This window comes from Oculina patagonica, chromosome 8 (genome assembly GCF_052425735.1).
Source record: "Oculina patagonica isolate OP01 chromosome 8, crgOcupat, whole genome shotgun sequence".
Taxonomy (NCBI): Eukaryota; Metazoa; Cnidaria; class Anthozoa; order Scleractinia; family Oculinidae; genus Oculina; species Oculina patagonica.
This window is the reverse complement of record NC_135765.1, coordinates 26,967,122-26,984,389: the sequence shown is the minus strand read 5'-3', so window position 1 is coordinate 26,984,389 and position 17,268 is coordinate 26,967,122. Positions and strand designations below refer to the sequence as shown.

The window sequence follows — 17,268 nt, the reverse complement described above, 5'->3', positions numbered from 1 at the left end:
TCCACCGTTTTAAAAATTGACTCAACCTAGTGCTGAGGTACTTGAATCTTGCAGGCTTCTAAATTTAACATATCATCTCATCTGGCTGAACGAACTCGCCTGGTGATGTTTTGATCCGTGTGCAGATCAATTGCGGATGGTGTCAGCACTTCTTATCTAACCTCGTTAATTTGCTTTATAAACGTTTGAATAAATAAGTAGCTTAGATAAAGCTTTCTCAGTTGTCTTGGCATGATCTAAAATGTCAGCGCAGTCGTCCCATTTCTAGCTAGCGATGAAACTTAGTTTCCTAACCAACGTTTGTACGCCCTTAGCCAGACTAGCCTGAGTATCAGCCTACCTTAGTATCCTGCCTTTCCCATCTCGTTTAGAAAAGTTTTATACTACTCAGACTAGAACGTTCCTGATGAGTGACTTAAAATGTCTTTCCCTGATCACGCAACAAGTCACGGGAGGGAAAGGAGGAGGGGGGGGGGGAAGGTCTGTAGCCCCCCAAACAAAAATTTGGTAAAGGGTTCTGCCCCCAAAACGAGGAGAGAGGGGGGGGGGGGGGGGGGGGGGCCCCCCCAAAAAAAAAAAAAAAAGAGACCCCCCCCCCCCCCAAAAAAAAAAGAAATATATATTTTAGTGCCAGAAGTACCAGTAGTTGGTTTATCAAAGCACAAATCTACTAACTATGGGATCGTGTATGGCTGGATTGCATAACGTAAGGGTTAAACTCTTCTCCCCAAAACGCTCCTAGGAGAGGTCCGCGGCATCATTTTCCGTATATTTTCTCCCCTTTAACTTTAAAGAACAACCTAAAAAGCACTATGAAACAGGAATCAGAAAAACCCGTGTGTAGCGCATGTATATATGACAAAAAATAAAACAAACCTATTGTTAATGGGCTGAAATACAACCATGAAACAGGATCGTCTAAATAGCCTAGTTATGTATTGTCACAAATCTATTTTGTTACTGAGAAATCCAGCTTCTAAAGGCAAGTTCTCTTAAAGTCGCTCCATCGTTTTCTTGCGATTGGGGCGATATAAAAGATTACACTTTCGATCGCTAACGTCTGTAGCGATTGGGGCGATCACGATCGCTTGGATCGCCCATGTTCATAGTTAATGGCAGAGGTCATTATTTATTTAAGCCTGGTCTTCACTAGCGACGCAAACACAAGCACATGGATAACAGCTCTTGACCTTGAAAACCTTTCACCTTGAAAACGGCTTCGACTGAAACAAAACAACAAGCGCATTGCTTTTTGATGCTTGTGCTTGCGGCCAGCACAAGCACAAGGATCAAAATCTGTCCTTTTTGCATGATCGCTCTTGTGCTTGCGCTTGTGCTTGCGTCACTAGTGAGAACTGGTTAAAGGATGCACACGCACGACTCAAAATGTGAAAGAATGGTATTTATTTCGTTCTATATACGACAAAACCTTGGGAAGCTTCTACAACCACGGTAAATGGAAACCAAAAATCAGGCGATTGCATACTAATCTCAAAAGCTACTTCAAAAGCGATCTATTAGAAACATGATCACCTCAAATTAACCAAAAATCTGAATACTACAGTTTGTAAAGTATACTACTTAAAGTCTTAGCTATCGAAGAGCTTTAGCGAGAGAACACAACCAGCGCGAACAACAAACTTGCAATCGTGTTAAACAGGACTGGAGCAAGAGTTGAGACTCCAGCGACAACAGTGGTCGTATGCGTGGGCTTCACGGTAGTGGTGACATCGTCATCCTCATCCCACCCGGGTGCGGCATATCCTAGTGTATTTCGCTGATCCACCATCCATTTACGAAGTGGCTCGAAATAGGCAGTCAGTGCTCCAACGTCCAGTGTTTTATTTCCGGTCAGCTTCTCGAGGGCCTCGGGCCAAGGTTTGCTCTTACCCATCTTCAACATATCGCTACAAGACAAAATGGTATTATTGATCATTATTTCTTCTGCTTTCATATGTTTAAAGCGCAATTTTAGGCATGAGATAAATGAAGTACCCGGGCTTTGGCGCTTATGACACGTGACTTTGTGCATGGGTATGTTTAACAATTATTTAGCCTGCGTAGCAGGCGTCGAAAGGGGAGGGTGGGGGAGTTGGGAAGAGAGAGAACGAGCTAACAATTATTCCACGAGCGCGCGTTGGATATGAGATGGTATCTTATTGTTACTTATTTTCGCGGGACTTAATTTTCGATATTTTCAAAAATTCGCGAAATTAAAGACCCGCTAAAACTTATTTTAAGCGTTTTCTATTGTATTTTTATGATAATTACGTATTTTTGGCCAAATCGCCTAAATTAAGTCCCGCGAAATATGCCCATTCCATTTTCGCGAAATTAAGTTCCCGCGAAAATTAGTAACAATAAGATAGATGGCTGTAACGATCTCATATTCAACAAGTGCGAGTGGAATAATTGTTTTATTAAAAACGAGCAAAGAATCTCAGTGTTTTAGCTCACAAGCTGTTTTCGTTGACTTGTATCGGCTACCATATTTATGGTCAATTATGGTATTTGAGCTCATATACCATTGGCTGTCAACCAATCAAAATGCAGGAACTCCAATATGCCATTGCTAGTCTTTAATAACAAGTAAAAGACCATATTTGTATTCTCGGTGTAGTTCCAATGGAACTAGTGAAAGAATTTCCATTGTTATGCTGCACCTCTATGGCACACGCGGGGATACTAAGATATGGGGCGAAAATAATTTCCACACATGCGAAGAAGTGCAGCATGCTTAAGGTTTTCGTTGCCAAGAGGAGGAAGGAGGGACAAAAAAAAAGGAGACCTCCAATGAGACCTTCCGGGGCATGAACGCAAATGCGAACGATCTCAACGTGTAAATACTAAAATAAATATCAGAGGGTATAACGACGGTCTCAGGAGTGGAAATGTGCTAACTTATGTAGCGCGTGAGGCCATTTCGGTACAAACATACCAATAAAAAGAGCTTGCAATGGAGGCTAATGTAGGTAATCTTTTCAAATGCAAATGACATGAAGCTCATTTAATGATATCTCCATTGCAAGCGTAGTTCCAGTCCAATACTAAGAATACGAATAATTATGGTCTATTCACTAAGCCATTTTAGAGGGTCCTTTTATCTGTGTTTCGAATCTAGTTTTGTGCACCATTCGGCTTTCATAAAGTTTGCTTTGCAAGACAGTGAACGTATGACATGTTGTTCACTAGGTCTCGTTTTAATACAAAGTGAAAGGCACCTCGGAAATGGCCCGCAGCGCAAGTGACCTAGTGAAAACTGCACGTGCGAAACGTGATCCAGTGCGGAGTCTGACACGTGATACAGTGGGGTGGGAGACACGTTATTCCGATGTTCGTCGTTAGAGTCTAGTCCTCCAAAAAATTACTACAGCGGTCCTAAAGAAAATGGACTAGCATCCTAGCGATGGACTAGCATCCACCCAGGAGGAGTAGAGATATTTCCTAGTCGCCTCATGCTACAGAAACAGGCTGTATGGGCCACTTGGCTCGACGCAGACTTTACCTACCTCTGTATCACTCTGTTGACAGTCAGTTAAGAAAAGCTCTTTTGTATAGGACAGAACATTGCTCACTTGCAGTTTTTACTTACTTACCCGATCTTCTTGCCTGCCTCCTTTGACTGATAAATGGAACAAGTGTGCACAGGTCCTTTATAACCAGCTGCGTCACATGCGGCCTTGTGGAACTGGAACTGCAGCACGTAACTCATGAAATACCTAAGTAAAAAAAGAGAATATTAAAATAAAATACCAAACTCGGCCTTTGGGAGGCGCGATGGCGTAGTATTAGCGCGCCGGACTTCGGATCGAGCGGTCTGGGTTCGAGCCCTGGCCAGGGTCACTGTGTTGTGTTCTTGGGCAAGACACTTTACTCTCATAGTGTTTCTCTCCACCCAGGTGGTGTATAAATGGGTACCGGCGAAATAATGCTGTGGGGGGGGGGGGGGGGGTACCCTGCGATGGATATTCCTTGCCGCTTAATGCTACAAAAAACCGTGATAAGCTTCGGCAGTATGGGGCATTTTGCTCGAGGTCCCCCCCCTCCCCTTTCCCCGGTTAAATGTACGCAAGTAACGCGGGCGCGAAAGCCTACAGCCCTTCCACACTCGAATCATCTCCGGTCTCCTTTCTATATATTTCTGCCTATTTTAACAAATTAATCCGTATTTTGTGAGCTTTAGTTGGGATAAGTAAGTAAGTAGGGAAGTGCACTACCCTAATAGTTAAGACACTGGACTGCGGTTCGAGTGATCCGGGATTGAGGCCTGCTGCGGGATCATTGTATTGTGTTCTCAGGCTTGCGCAAGGCAGTTTTCTCTGACAGGTCCTATCTGCCTAGGTTAATAGATGCGGAGGCTAATCCTTAAAGATTTTGCACCTTATCTACTGCTCGATTGTTGTACAAATACTTTCTCAAATCTCAAGAACATAGTACAGTCGAAGCTCTCGTAAGCGGACACCCTCGGGACGCGAAAAAAGTGTCCGTAACTGGAGCTGGCCGCTTACGAGGGGATAGATGGCTGTTAACGGGAGCTTGCCAAACTAATAACCGGATGGACGGACGTAGATGACGACAAAAAAAACACTGAAATATGGTACTGCTATTACTGTAAAATCATTGTGACAAACGGCGATGTGGAGTTGATTGATAAAAACAAAATACAGAGTTTTCTTTAGGATTTTCTTTGAGGTGTCCGCTTACGGGAGCTTAAAAACCAAGAAAAAGTCTAAGTCGTACTCTGTGAAAGTGTCCGCGGCCGCTTACGGGAATGTCCGCTTACGAGAATGTAAAAATACAGAGTTTGTAAGGGAGTAAAAACGGGGTTTCTACTGAACAAGGTGGCCGTTAGTAGAGCTGTCCGCTTACGAGAGTGTCCGTTAAGAGAGCTTCGACTGTATGCAAGATCAAAATGGACGTTTGCTGGCTGATTTGGAAAATTGAAACAATTTTCTCGCGCGAATAAACGGCTTCTCAACTTACATTAAAAATCGACCAAATTTGTCCTTGTTTTTTTTTTACAATTTTCACGTAGAATATCAGCCGTGTTCTATTGGAAATCCTTGAATCTGATTGGTTCTGCCACTGCTTTCTGTTTGCTCTCGCGCGCGTTGAACAACAACAGCAACAACGTTTATTTGAACTGTAAAATTACAAGTAACAACTTAAACAATAGCGTTTCTTTTAAAAGGGATAATTTCCCTTAGTTTTTAACTTAAAAGTAAATAAAATTGTAGGTTTTGGACTGCAATTCTCTAGAGTTTCTACTAAAACAGACTATTCGCCCTTGCATCCTATGAGCGATAGTCATTCACTGCAATGTTTTGGAATTTTAACAGTTTTACGAAAATTGCCTTTTGTTACGTCAGGTTATGTCATTTTGTCTCATGCATCCACCCTTAGCTTTCGACCAATCAACACGCGAGAATTCTCTGTTATTATCAAAAAAGTATATTGGCCACTGTAGTTCCTAATATGGCTTATTCCAATCAGAAGAGAGATGTCGAACATGCTTAAGAATGACAAAGATTGGAATTCAAACCCGATGTAAGGTGTGTTGGCAGGGATGTGATCATACTTGCACCCAGGATCAAAGTCCGCTTCTGACCGTTCCACAGCAGGTTTTATTCCCTGGTACTTAGTCCTCAGTTTCCACCACTCGGCGTTGTAATTCTCATCAGTAATTTTGCCACTGAACACTTTCAATCGCCACTGGTCGATCAAAAACCCGAACGGCAGAAAAGCGATTTTACGCAGCGCCATCTTCATCAGGGCGTTGATGTCGGATTCTGAGAAAGTGAAAACAACGAAAAATGAGAAGAACTTTGGAATTCGAATTTCCAAGCTTGTAAAACTAGAAACAATTTTTTTTCTGTAAGACCGTAAGGATTAGTCGGTAGGGAAAAAGGATTCTCCTTTAGAGCTCTTACACTTTTAAGGCCAAAAAATGCAAGGAGTTTTCAAGGACTTTCCAGGACCCTTCTTGGAAATTTCAAGGACTTAAAATTTACCTCAAACCAACGAATTCCAGTCTGTTGTACCGTTGATGTGCCGTTGATGTGCTTGCTGAAGAACTAAAAGAATCGCTAATTTTGGCGGTCTTTTCATTGCCTTGAAGCCTTTTGACGTTTAATAAAAAAATCAAGGACTTTTAAGGACTGGAAACCAATTTGAAGTAATTTCATGGCATTGAAATCGAACCCCTGAAATTCAAGGGTATTCCAGACGAGTACGAACCCTGCTCCTTCTAATGCTGTCGAGGACTCAGATTCCCCCTCACAACAAAAACGGCGGGATTCCGATTACACAACCGTAAGTGAAAAGAAAATTCAAGAAATCGAGGGTGATTGCTGTGGAAGGGAAACGACTTGGTTCGCGTTTACATCGAGAATTTCGAGCAACCAAGGGTTCAAGAAATCGGGATTCTACTGTACATCTTTCTTATTTCATTTACCAAAACTTAAAATTTCCATCTTTCTCATCGATCTCCACACAGCTCGACCGCCTTCAGGCAAGAATGCATTGGTCTCGTTTTCTCCCTACACTATTAAAGACAATGTCTTCGCTGCTTAACAGGGGTTTACTGGAAATATCTCGTTCACGTTTCAAGCAATGCAAAAGTCCTATGTACATGCCATAAATCATATTTGGGGGTGTTTTTTAACTGAATTTCTGGGTGATTTATGGGGATGTTTGGGAGAGATAGTTTTTCTCAAAGGGTTTGAAAAATTTAGATCGAGAAATAAGAAATATTAAAAATTTGATGTACATGTTTAAAAATTGGAACTTGAACTTAGCAAATAGTAGACTGACACCAGACAGTCCTCTGACAACCTGGGGTGCTCTTTCGTTGGGGTTACCTGTCTGGTGGCGTTCCAAACTAATTTTCTTTCTTCTACCTCTTCTTTAAGCCTCTCAATATTCCACTAAAATTCACGTTTAGTCCCGCCTTAACACGCCCCTCTGCCCCCTCCCACCCAAGCGTCTGTTGCATCATGTACTTCCAAGAGTTTGCCAATAAATCTTATACTGTATTTATCTACCTGTGTAATTGCTGACACTTTCCAACAGACCAATCTTCTTCAAGTGTTGCGGTGTATCAACTGACAGCGACATGGTATCACCCACGGCCTCATGGAATCCTGGGTTGGCGCCAGTGCGGTACTCGAAAGGCTGGTCCCACTATTGTAGGTAATACTGAATATGGCCCAGTTCGTGACGAGTGGTTACCAAGTCGTTGTGATTAATGTTGGTACATTGTTTGATCCTGAAAAAGGAAAAAAAAATAACATCAAAGTGGCTATAAGCCACTGAACTCGGAAAATTTATTATGAAAACAAAAAACTGACAAATAACTTGTTTTCCAAAACCGAAGTTATGCTGAACTTTCCACACTTCAGTTCACTTCACTCAGTTTGATACATCCAATAATATACCAAACAATGTCTAGAGGCCTTAAGACACTTGCACGCATTGCGTGCCTATGTTAACAGGAATCGAGTGAAAGTCACTTCGCGCACTACAACTCTTTTCCGAGTTAAAAATGACTGAAGTTAATTCTGCTTTGCAATGAAGTAAAGTTTATTGATCGTGAACCACACTGGTACACACGCAGGGTCAAAGAGGCAATTCAGATAAGACTTCACCCTAACAATATCAACAGGGATAGTGGAATTGAAATTCCCGAAGCATGGATGCCCACGATCAAAAAACACAACACCAGGAGAATTGAACGACAGCGGACCCCTGAGGGAACAACAGCACACCAGAACAGCGAGGATCGAAATGCACCAATCACAGCTGTTGAAAACCAACCAATCACAGCGCAGCAGCGTGCTTTATAAGGTAATACACCAGACCAGTCGACCTTATCGCCTGATGAAGACTAGCAGTGTGCAGTCGAAACGTCGCGATCTACATCACAAGTGACACTACGTCGTGAGACAAACGGAAAATACTTTTTTATTATTGTACTATACCACGATGATTAACCGCTGCAACATTTTTTAGATATAAAATATTTTCAAAGAACAGTAGTAGGAACAACGCACATTAAACATAGATGAAAGAAACCTGGATGTGCCTATAGTCACAGAACGTGTACATGTATGTTGTGATAATTTCTCAAATTATGACCAAACAAACATCCTAAATCCCACTTGGGCCTCACCAGTACCCCCAACCCAAAACCAAAGTACAAACCATTATTACGTTTGAGTTCATACATGTATGCATTATTTGTCTCTGAAAGTTTTCGCAATCAAGTACTGAAGAAAATACCAGTAGATGAATTTTGGTTATGATACAATAATTTTAATTTGCCTTCCAGTAAATACATGTAGTTCCCTTGTCAATACTTAATGAGGCCCCAAAAATGCTGATGACACTTTATGCAGAGGAGACTACCTGAATTCCCTTATTCTTCAGGGCAGATCCAACAAAAACTGGTGTGAAACTTCTTTTGATGGTGGCTCGGCAAATGGCAGCCTAGTAAAAGAATACAAAGTGTGAAGAAGCCTTCTTAAAATACACAGGCAAATTCTTGCAAACTTGTGATATAAAAGCCTCCTTATTCAAATCAGGTGTGCATAAAATCATATGCAATGTGCATGTACCAGTGGAGTGAGCACTAAAAGTGCATTTCACCATGTGGGCATGTTGGTACAGCTTAAGTATTTTAATTTGTATATTTTTAGAACTACATGTAGCCACACAATTTCATTTAAAATTGAGACTTGTAGACTTAATTTAAGGTTACTTGAATTTTAAAAGGGCCCTAAATGCAAAATTATATGTACATGTAGGTTCAGAAGTTTTTTATAATAAGAGATGTTACAATAAATTATCAATTTTTTAGGTTATTGTTTGCTGGTATGTCTGTTTGTTTGCTTATTGTTATGAATTACATACTATATTAGAAATACGTGACTCGCAGGGCCTCGCGAAGCTCTGGGTTATTGTTGCCTAATAACGGACAAAATACAGCAGACAGAATACAAACAGAGAGTAAACAACAACGAACTGCACGATTACAGAGACTTCGACAAAATACCGAGGACAGAATACAAACAGCAACTGAACAAGAACGAACTGCACGATTACAGAGACTTCGACAAAATAACGCGGACAGAATACAAACAGCAACTGAACAACAACGAACTGCACGATTACAGAGACTTCAACAAAATGCCGCGGATAGAATACAAACAGAAGCTGAAGACACAAGAATACAGAGATTACAATTACTGAGACAAAATTATACAGTAGAATCAACTGAACAGCTACAGGATAGATTACAATTAAGATCTAGAAGGGAAAGTGATGCAGCGCGCTTACAATTAGAATGGGAGGAGGAGAGAAATATTCGATTACAGTCTGCTCGAGAAAATAGTGCCACGCACAGACAACAACAACAAAAATTTTACAGCAACAGCAACAGGAACTAAACAGAGATGATTATCTTTTCAATGGATGGAGAAATCCCGATCAGCCTTTACATCAGCAACAATGGGTTCAGAACGAAATGGCAAATTTTCATACAACAATGAACAGTTTTCAACACCAGCAGTTTATAGCCTGAATAGGCGTTGAGGGAGTATTATGTGGAAATCAGTGTTATTTTAATCCGAAAAGAAAAACGATAAAAATGAAAGGCTCAGGATTCGAACCCACAAAAAAAAAAATAATTTAAAAAAAAATAATAAAATAAAAACACTAGCCGGATTCGAACCCCGACCTCAGTCCCGAAGATCTGATTTCAAGTTCGACGCCTTACTATTAGGCCACCAGCGCGCGGCGGCCGTGTGACATCATTTCCGCCACACACCAAGCTCACAAATATAGAAATATATATGACCGTAAACTCCACACGAGATTTCATCCCGTCTGAGCCCTTTGAGGGACAAAATTATACACCCCGCTACGCTCGGCCTTCGGCCTCGCTTCGCGAGGAATTAGTACATGTCTAGATCTGAAGACTTGTGGTTTGTTAGTAATAAACTTCACTGTACATGTGTAACACCTACAATTAACTGTTCTTCTGTTGGTTGTATTTCTTCCAGAAACATTTCCCCTAGAACTTCATCAACATCTGCAATATTATGGTTTCTGATGAATTAAACACATTCTATTAATTATGCTTATTTGTCAAGGAATAAATAGCCCATTAATAAATGTCTTATGGCCTAATTGGTTAGTGCGCTCTACTCCAAGTCAAAAGGCCGGGTTTTAGCCTTGGCCACGGCACTGCGTTATGTTCTTAGGCAAGACACTTTACTCTCATAGTGCCTCTCTCCACTCAGGTGTATAAATGGGTACCGGCAAACTTACTGCTGAAGGGTAACCCTGCAATAGACTAGCATCCCATTCAGGGGGGAGTAGCAAATTACTCCTAATCGCTTAATGCTATGGAAACTGGGATAAGCTCTGGCTGTACGGGCCACTTTGCTTGGACACAGTCTTTACCTTATTTAATGTCTTATAAGATTACACCCAAGTTAATTATTAAATAAAAATGCTACTTTTGAAAATCAATAAAAACTATTTAAAAAATAAATTATCTTAGTAAACTTAGTAAACCATGAAACAACCTGATTCCCACACAGGGTCTCTATCTCACGACCTCCAGGAATGAAGTTGAATATGCACTACCGGTAACTATTATCAAGATGTTGATTTTGCTTAGAAGGTCCTACCTATTAGTTCTTGTCGTCGTTTTGTACACTCATGAAGCATGTCTTCAGGAATACTACCTTCCACTATTTTAGACCTGTTGGTGATTTAAATAGCTGTTAACTTGCTGCTTCCCGCAAATTAATGCTGGGGTATCCTATAGGACTTCCATTGCAACCAGCCAGTCTCTAGATCATATGTATACCAGTACTGCCCCCATGGCTGGCAAATCCCTGCAACCCAGCCATGAGCCCCCATTCTAGGCACTGGTCACACTGATAATTTCAAGATCAGTGTCCCAGAAGAAAAAATAGAATAGAGGGTGGGGTGGGGGAATGCTGCCAGCAACTGCCATGGAAGCCATTCATGCAAAAACGTGATGCTTTTTGTTTTCAAATGGAATTCCATTTACAAGCTGTTTGTAAACCATTCTGAATAAACTTGCATCCTTTGCAACAGTTTGAGGTCATCCATTACAAAGAAACATCCGTCCATTTGAATGGCTTAGCTATCTGTTTGGTAGAAACATTCATCCTTTCAAATGGCCTGGTCATTTTAGCAAAAGAAATACTGCAATTGGGAAGATATTTCTACAAAGAAAATTGCTATTTTGGGTTTGAAACAGAATAAGAAGAATATAAAGTTAACTAACCCTTGTTCTCCTTCAAAGTAATAAGCTTTCCATCGCACAAGATCTATGACTCCCTTCAGGTCCGATTCTAAACCAATTGGCAACTGTGTGAAGGATGCAGTGTGCTGTAATTTTGCTCTGTAGTGAATAAAAACAGGGGATGCCCTTTATTTAGGAAACTTTAATTACAGTGTACAGTGTATGTGCATGTACCTTCACGTGATAAGGGGTGAACGAAATTTTAATTATTAATTATATATATATTACCTTAAATGATAGGAAAAATGCAAAGTGTCTCAACAGTTTTGTTTTGAGCAGTATTTTTATGTGGTACACTGTCACTAACTGATTATTATGCTGTACAAGGTGACTCTGACTTTTACTTGAAACCCTAGCATGTGACCATTCATTAATGAAAGCTATTGAGCAGTACTTGCAGGTGGTAATTTTTTGTACTGTTCAAATTGGTTCTAATTTTTACAATTGATGTACATTTGTAGAAGCATGTAAGTCTGTGGATGGGTCCCTAGCATCTGCATGACCAATAAAATGAATTAAATTACATGTATTGACAAGTACATCTGTATGCAATTACATTGTTGGGTTGCTTGGTGTGCTTCAGAGGGTGGTTCTAGCTTATGAGCATGCTGTAAAAGTGGTTCTGGCTTTACAGATGAAATCTTAGTGAACTGTGTCACATATACAATAACTCAGGCAAACACACATTGACAATACAATGATCACACATGTGTTTTGATTTGACGTGTAAAGTTGTTTTTTGCCTGATTTGACTCAGAACACGGGCTGGATTTGCTCCCATTCTGAAAGAAAATAGAGAAACATCATTCATTAAATTCTGGTTTGGCTACTCAATCTGGACCACTTGGAACAAAATTTACCAATCAAAATGACAATTGAGAACAAAGGATGGCAACTTTTTACATGTGTGTAAAAGCTGTTGTACAGCACAGTATTGAATAGATTTACCTGTCAAGTTTATTAATAAAGGCAATACAGGGCACACTGTAACGCTTCATTTGCCGATTAACTGTTAATGTCTGGCTCTGTTGAAGAAAGCAAACAAAAGGTCATTCTAAGTTCTACAGGATATTTTATTTCGGCCTAAGTAATAAAATTTACTGATTAACATTTAAATGATTTGAACCCAGGAGTATCAGTAATTTGTATAGGGTGATTAGCCAGGTGAGAAAAGTTCGGGCTGGTGTTCTGGATAAATTAACTAAGAACACCGTACGTAGTAAAAATGTATGTACATGACTTCAGATGTACACAGAAATTTCAACCCTCCCATTTCGGCTGGAAACCTCCCGTTTTTGGCGATTGTTTCCGTTCTCCGGTTTTCACTTCATATTCTCCCATTTTAATTGTGACTTTTTTTCTACCAAAGTAAGATCACATTTTTCTCTGCTACACTAGCCTTCTTTGCACAATCCTTTGTCGTTTCTCTATGGTATCGTGGGCAATCATCACGAGCTTCTTTTACCTTTAGGGCATCCTAGCATGAGCCTGCTTTTTTTGGAATGTGATGAATAGCAAAGCGCACTATTACTAAAAATAGATTTCTCCGCATGAGACCCCCCCCCCGCATGAGTCAGACAACAATTTGAGTTTGGCCAAAGGCTTTGACGGAAAGTATGCATTCTTGACAAGAAAAAAAGGCTTTAAAGGCACAATTTCAGGCCAAGACCTTCAAAAGGCTCGAAAAATGGTAGATTTCAAACACTCTTGCTTTAGTTAGCGAAAAACAGATTCAAGGTATCCAAAAATGGCCCAAAGTTGAATTTATTAGTCGAAGATCGGGCAATGACACCTTGATTCCCACTGCAGAATTATTCAGAAGCCGTGAAATTTAAGCGGTGGATAGCGAATTACTATAATTATTGATTACAGTATAGAATTGCGACGAATTGCGAAGAATATTTCTTATAATATATGTTTGCTTTATTTAGGCCCTGGAAAGAACGTCAATTGCAAGAAATTCTCAAATTTGACAGCACTGATATCCGGGCCGGCCGTCTGTTTTGACACATGAAAGATAGAGGCCCAGGGGGGGTACTTGCAGTATACATGACGGGGAGGTCCGACATATTTTTTTGGGTTGAAAATTTACACCCTCGGTATTTTTTTGGGTCAAGAGATCTGTCATGTATTTTTTTAAGACTTAAAGTCTGTTTGATTGAATAAATCAGTATCGAGGTGCTAGGTTTTGTATTTTTTGGGGTAGAAAATTTTGTTGCCAGGTATTTTTTTGGGTGTAAAATTTCAGGCTCGTTTTTATCCCCTTTACTATAAAGGACTGCAGCTATAGCTGTTGGGCTCGTCAGTCTAAATTATATTTTGCCGCGACAACTCGGTGAAATGACCTCTTTTAATATTCGGGTCAGGCAATGAGACCGTTCGGACGAACGATTTTGTTGTGGCATACATCTGAGGTTGACTCTGTTGTGTTGCACAATGAGCCACTTAGAACAGTATGAACATTCTGCATTTCGCATACAAATAAATGTTTTCTTCAGCGAATCGGTCCTTAATATAACACATTCAACAAACCTTTTGCTTCAAACCCAGGTTTTAGCTTTCTACGTTGCACAGCTAAGGTTTTCTCTCGAATTCTGAGCCCATCTGGCAATAACTTACATGTATCAAAGCACTTTCTGCTCGATCAGCCATGCAAAATGAAGAAGACAACAGGAGACAGGGCCTTCCTTGCCGCTGCACCAACTTTGTGGAACGCCCTCCCAGATGATCTGAGAGCTTTGGACAATTTAAAAAGTTTTAAGTCACAGCTAAAAACTCATTTTTTTAAATTAGCATATAATTTGTGTTCTTAGTGTTTTTAACATAGATTAACATAGATATGAATAATTTTATAAGTAAATTTTTGTTGTAAAGCGCATTAGATCATATATGCATGGATTTTTGCGCTATAGAAATAATAAAGTTATGTTATGTTATGTTATCGTGAAACAATCGCTAAATATGCCTCTGAAGTGCCTGCCAACTCCATTTTGCCATACATTACTCTCACGGAGAGCGGTTTGTTTGTCTGACTTTTGCCGCGGCACACCGGGGATTAAAATTCTGTGACGTCATTAGTGCGCTTCACTATTGCTTAGACTTCGCACAATGTTTGCATTCGTTCGCGGTTTTGCTTAGTTTCGTATGGTTTTATTTGGTAAATTTCCACTATGATTTCAAAATACAGGAAATGGCATTAGAAGCCTATGTTTTCGGGGGTGCATCCCCACAGACCCCCTAGATGCATGCACCTTCTGCGCTCGTGTCCGCGACCAAAATCTCCCGGGTTTTTTTTGTGATCTCAGAGGGTTGGAATCTCTGTGTACATACATGTACAACTGAATGTACCAGTAATTATAAAAAAAAAAAAAATCAAACCAACCTGCACCCCACCAACTGCACATAGCACTAAAATGGCACCATCAAGAACACGAAGAGATCGCTCCACTTCAACAGTAAAGTCCACATGTCCTAATGAAGTTAAAAGGTATTGAATTGGATTAAACAATCTCCTGGATTTTAGAGATTTCTACAACATGTGTAATCATTGCATTCTCTTTTAGCAGCAAACTGTTCAAACCATAACAAAATTCAAAGCATTAATACTTGTTTGTTACTAGTTAGCAATTCTGGAATTCTCAAACTTGGTATAATTGAAGACCGGTGGGAAAGAACGGCCACTGGACTTTCTGGCTAAATCAAACATTATCAAAACAGCTCCAAATTGCGCATGCAGGTTTGTTTACGTGTGCTTAACACTGCCCCATGCAAAAAGACAAGGTTTTTGCCGGCGCGGCGTCTTACACAAACATACTAATACTTACATATATAAATGTATATAATATTACAAAAAAAATTAAGACGCGGAACTCACATTAACTATGCTTACAATATTTACGAGACTTATGTTTTAACAAACTAAAGCTACGATTACACTTTAATGCTACACACTACTACATATACAATAAGGCTATGTTATTTGTACAATGCTACATGATACAAGGAAGGCCAGAAGTAAGCGAATAACAAAAAAAACAAAAAATAAAAATAAAAATAAAAAAAATAATAAAATAAAATAACAATAAAGGCGAAAAATAAACAAGACAAACAAACAAACAATAAGATGCTCAAATACTTATTTGTGATTTGGATTTATAAAAAATGCTTTTCAATTTCAAGGTGACTTTTAAGTATAGCAAAAAAAGCTTCCCAGATATACTATTCTTCTCTCCGTGACGCATTATAGATATAAAATTTAGCAATGATTAAACAGAGGTTTAAACCAAGGCGACGAGGAAGATCTTGAGTGAACCCGTAGATTATATCCTGTTCTGATAAGGTGATAAAGTCTGAGTGCTTTCTATTCCACCAGAAAGCAAACTGAGACCAAAAGGTTTGTACAAAAGAGCATGTTACAAAAAGGTGTTTCAAGGTTTGTGTCTCGTTACAAAGATGGCATTGCTCCTGTTGAACAAGTGAATCTCTAAAAAGAGTGGCATTAGTGGGCAAAATGTGATGGATAATCTTAAACTGTAAAATAGTGAGTCTAATGTCTTTAGTAACTTTAAAGGGGATACTGTAAGTAAGTCGTATTGTTTCTTCGTCGAAATTAGCCTGTTTCATCCTCTTTTCAGCCGTAGGTTTTTCAAATTTCATTTTAACGAACATCTGGCTCGCAGCTTTGCAAGAAATTTTATTTAGTGGTAACTTAATTCTGTTGTTTAAAAAGTTCGTTGTAAGTTCGCTTTTTCCTTTTAATTGATTGATCCATTTTTTAGGGATTGGGTGGCAAAGGCCATAATACTTCAGAAAGTTAGTCTTTATCTGGAACGTAGATGCAAAATCGTTAAAAGTTAAAAAAGAGTCCCCTTTGAAGATGTCACCGATTTTAGTAACACCAGCTTCATGCCACTGCTTATAGTAGACTGAGGATCCGTCGATTGTGATGAACCTGTTATTCCATATAATTTCCTCTAGACTAAACTTTTCTTTTACAAACGATAAACAAAGGAAACCTTTTGTTCCGCAAAACCATGAAACCAGCTAAAGTTTTGGGATTACAGGCCTAGCCCTAACCCCTAAGCTTAACCCTAGCGAAAAAAGCTTAACCCTAAACCCCAAGGGTTAGGGTTAGGGTCTGACGCTAGGGTTTCATTTCAAATTTAGGGTTAAAAAGCTAAACCCAAGTTTAAGGGTTAGGGTTAGCGTTAGCGTTTCAAGCGGCTAGCTTTCACTGCAGTCTGCTTGCAGTTAGCTGCTTTTTGTTGTTTCGACAAGACTATTGTAATCTGTTACCGTTAGCTGTAATTTGACTGGTGAAAGTGAAATAAAGACTGATTGTTGATTGAATACGTTTGCTCGTGTTGTCACATTATACTAGTTTTGCTTTCAGTTAAGTGCCGCCGGCTTGCTCTCACTTCTATCTCCACTCCTTACATCATCACACATCTACAAAATCCCGCGAAAACAAGATAAACTAAGGCACGAATCGATTGATTGATTTATTGATTGATGAATATTTAATGAGACACAGAAAAAATTATTGCGAGGGAAGGTCCCCTGCCAAACCTATAAGTCTAAAACCAGGTCACTTCTCGGCAACTTTGTCGCGGCAGCACCCAAGCGGATCCTGCAAAACTTGGCATGCGTTGACGAAGTTCCCGGCAAGAAACCTGTTGTTTTAGGCTTTCTATGCGGCCAGGCTCAAACTACCTTGGTTTGTGCAACATTTTTTCCGAAGTGCTAAACAGCGCTGTTGTACGAAACAAAGGCAGAAACATCACTCAGTTCTTCGAGCGATGCTGTAAACTTACGGGTATTCAGACTTAATGATGTCCTTAAACCACCTGGCAGCCGCACTTGAGCTAAAACTATAAACTTCTTCGTTTTACTTTCAAACGCGCCATTTCGCTCAATTCAAACTCTTC

The 17,268-nt window shown here is 39.9% G+C and overlaps 2 protein-coding genes across 8 annotated transcripts in view; both read right to left on the bottom strand.

Moving 5' to 3' along the window:
• The window catches only part of LOC144663745 (elongation factor G, mitochondrial-like), a 49,690-nt gene that overhangs the window by 27,993 nt on the left and 4,429 nt on the right, over positions 1–17,268 (bottom strand). For all 6 annotated transcript variants that reach the window (XM_078524795.1, XM_078524796.1, XM_078524797.1 and 3 more), the window contains exons 6-7: positions 14,724–14,812; positions 12,290–12,366 (exon numbers count right to left, since the gene is read on the bottom strand). In XM_078524795.1, coding sequence (XP_078380921.1) covers positions 12,290–12,366; positions 14,724–14,812 — 166 coding nt within the window. The remainder of the gene's footprint in view (positions 1–12,289; positions 12,367–14,723; positions 14,813–17,268) is intronic.
• Positions 1,390–8,473, bottom strand: LOC144663755 (angiotensin-converting enzyme-like). Of its 2 annotated transcripts, XM_078524812.1 has the most exons (5): positions 8,407–8,473; positions 7,044–7,267; positions 5,543–5,789; positions 3,597–3,719; positions 1,390–1,907 (listed from the first exon to the last, which is right to left on the bottom strand). In XM_078524812.1, exons 2-5 carry the CDS (start codon positions 7,114–7,116, stop codon positions 1,607–1,609), a joined length of 744 nt encoding a protein of 247 aa, XP_078380938.1. In that variant the 5' UTR covers positions 7,117–7,267; positions 8,407–8,473; the 3' UTR covers positions 1,390–1,606. The 2 variants fall into 2 exon arrangements, with proteins under 2 accessions (XP_078380938.1, XP_078380939.1); XM_078524813.1 differs by lacking the exon at positions 8,407–8,473 and having other exon boundaries at positions 7,044–7,384.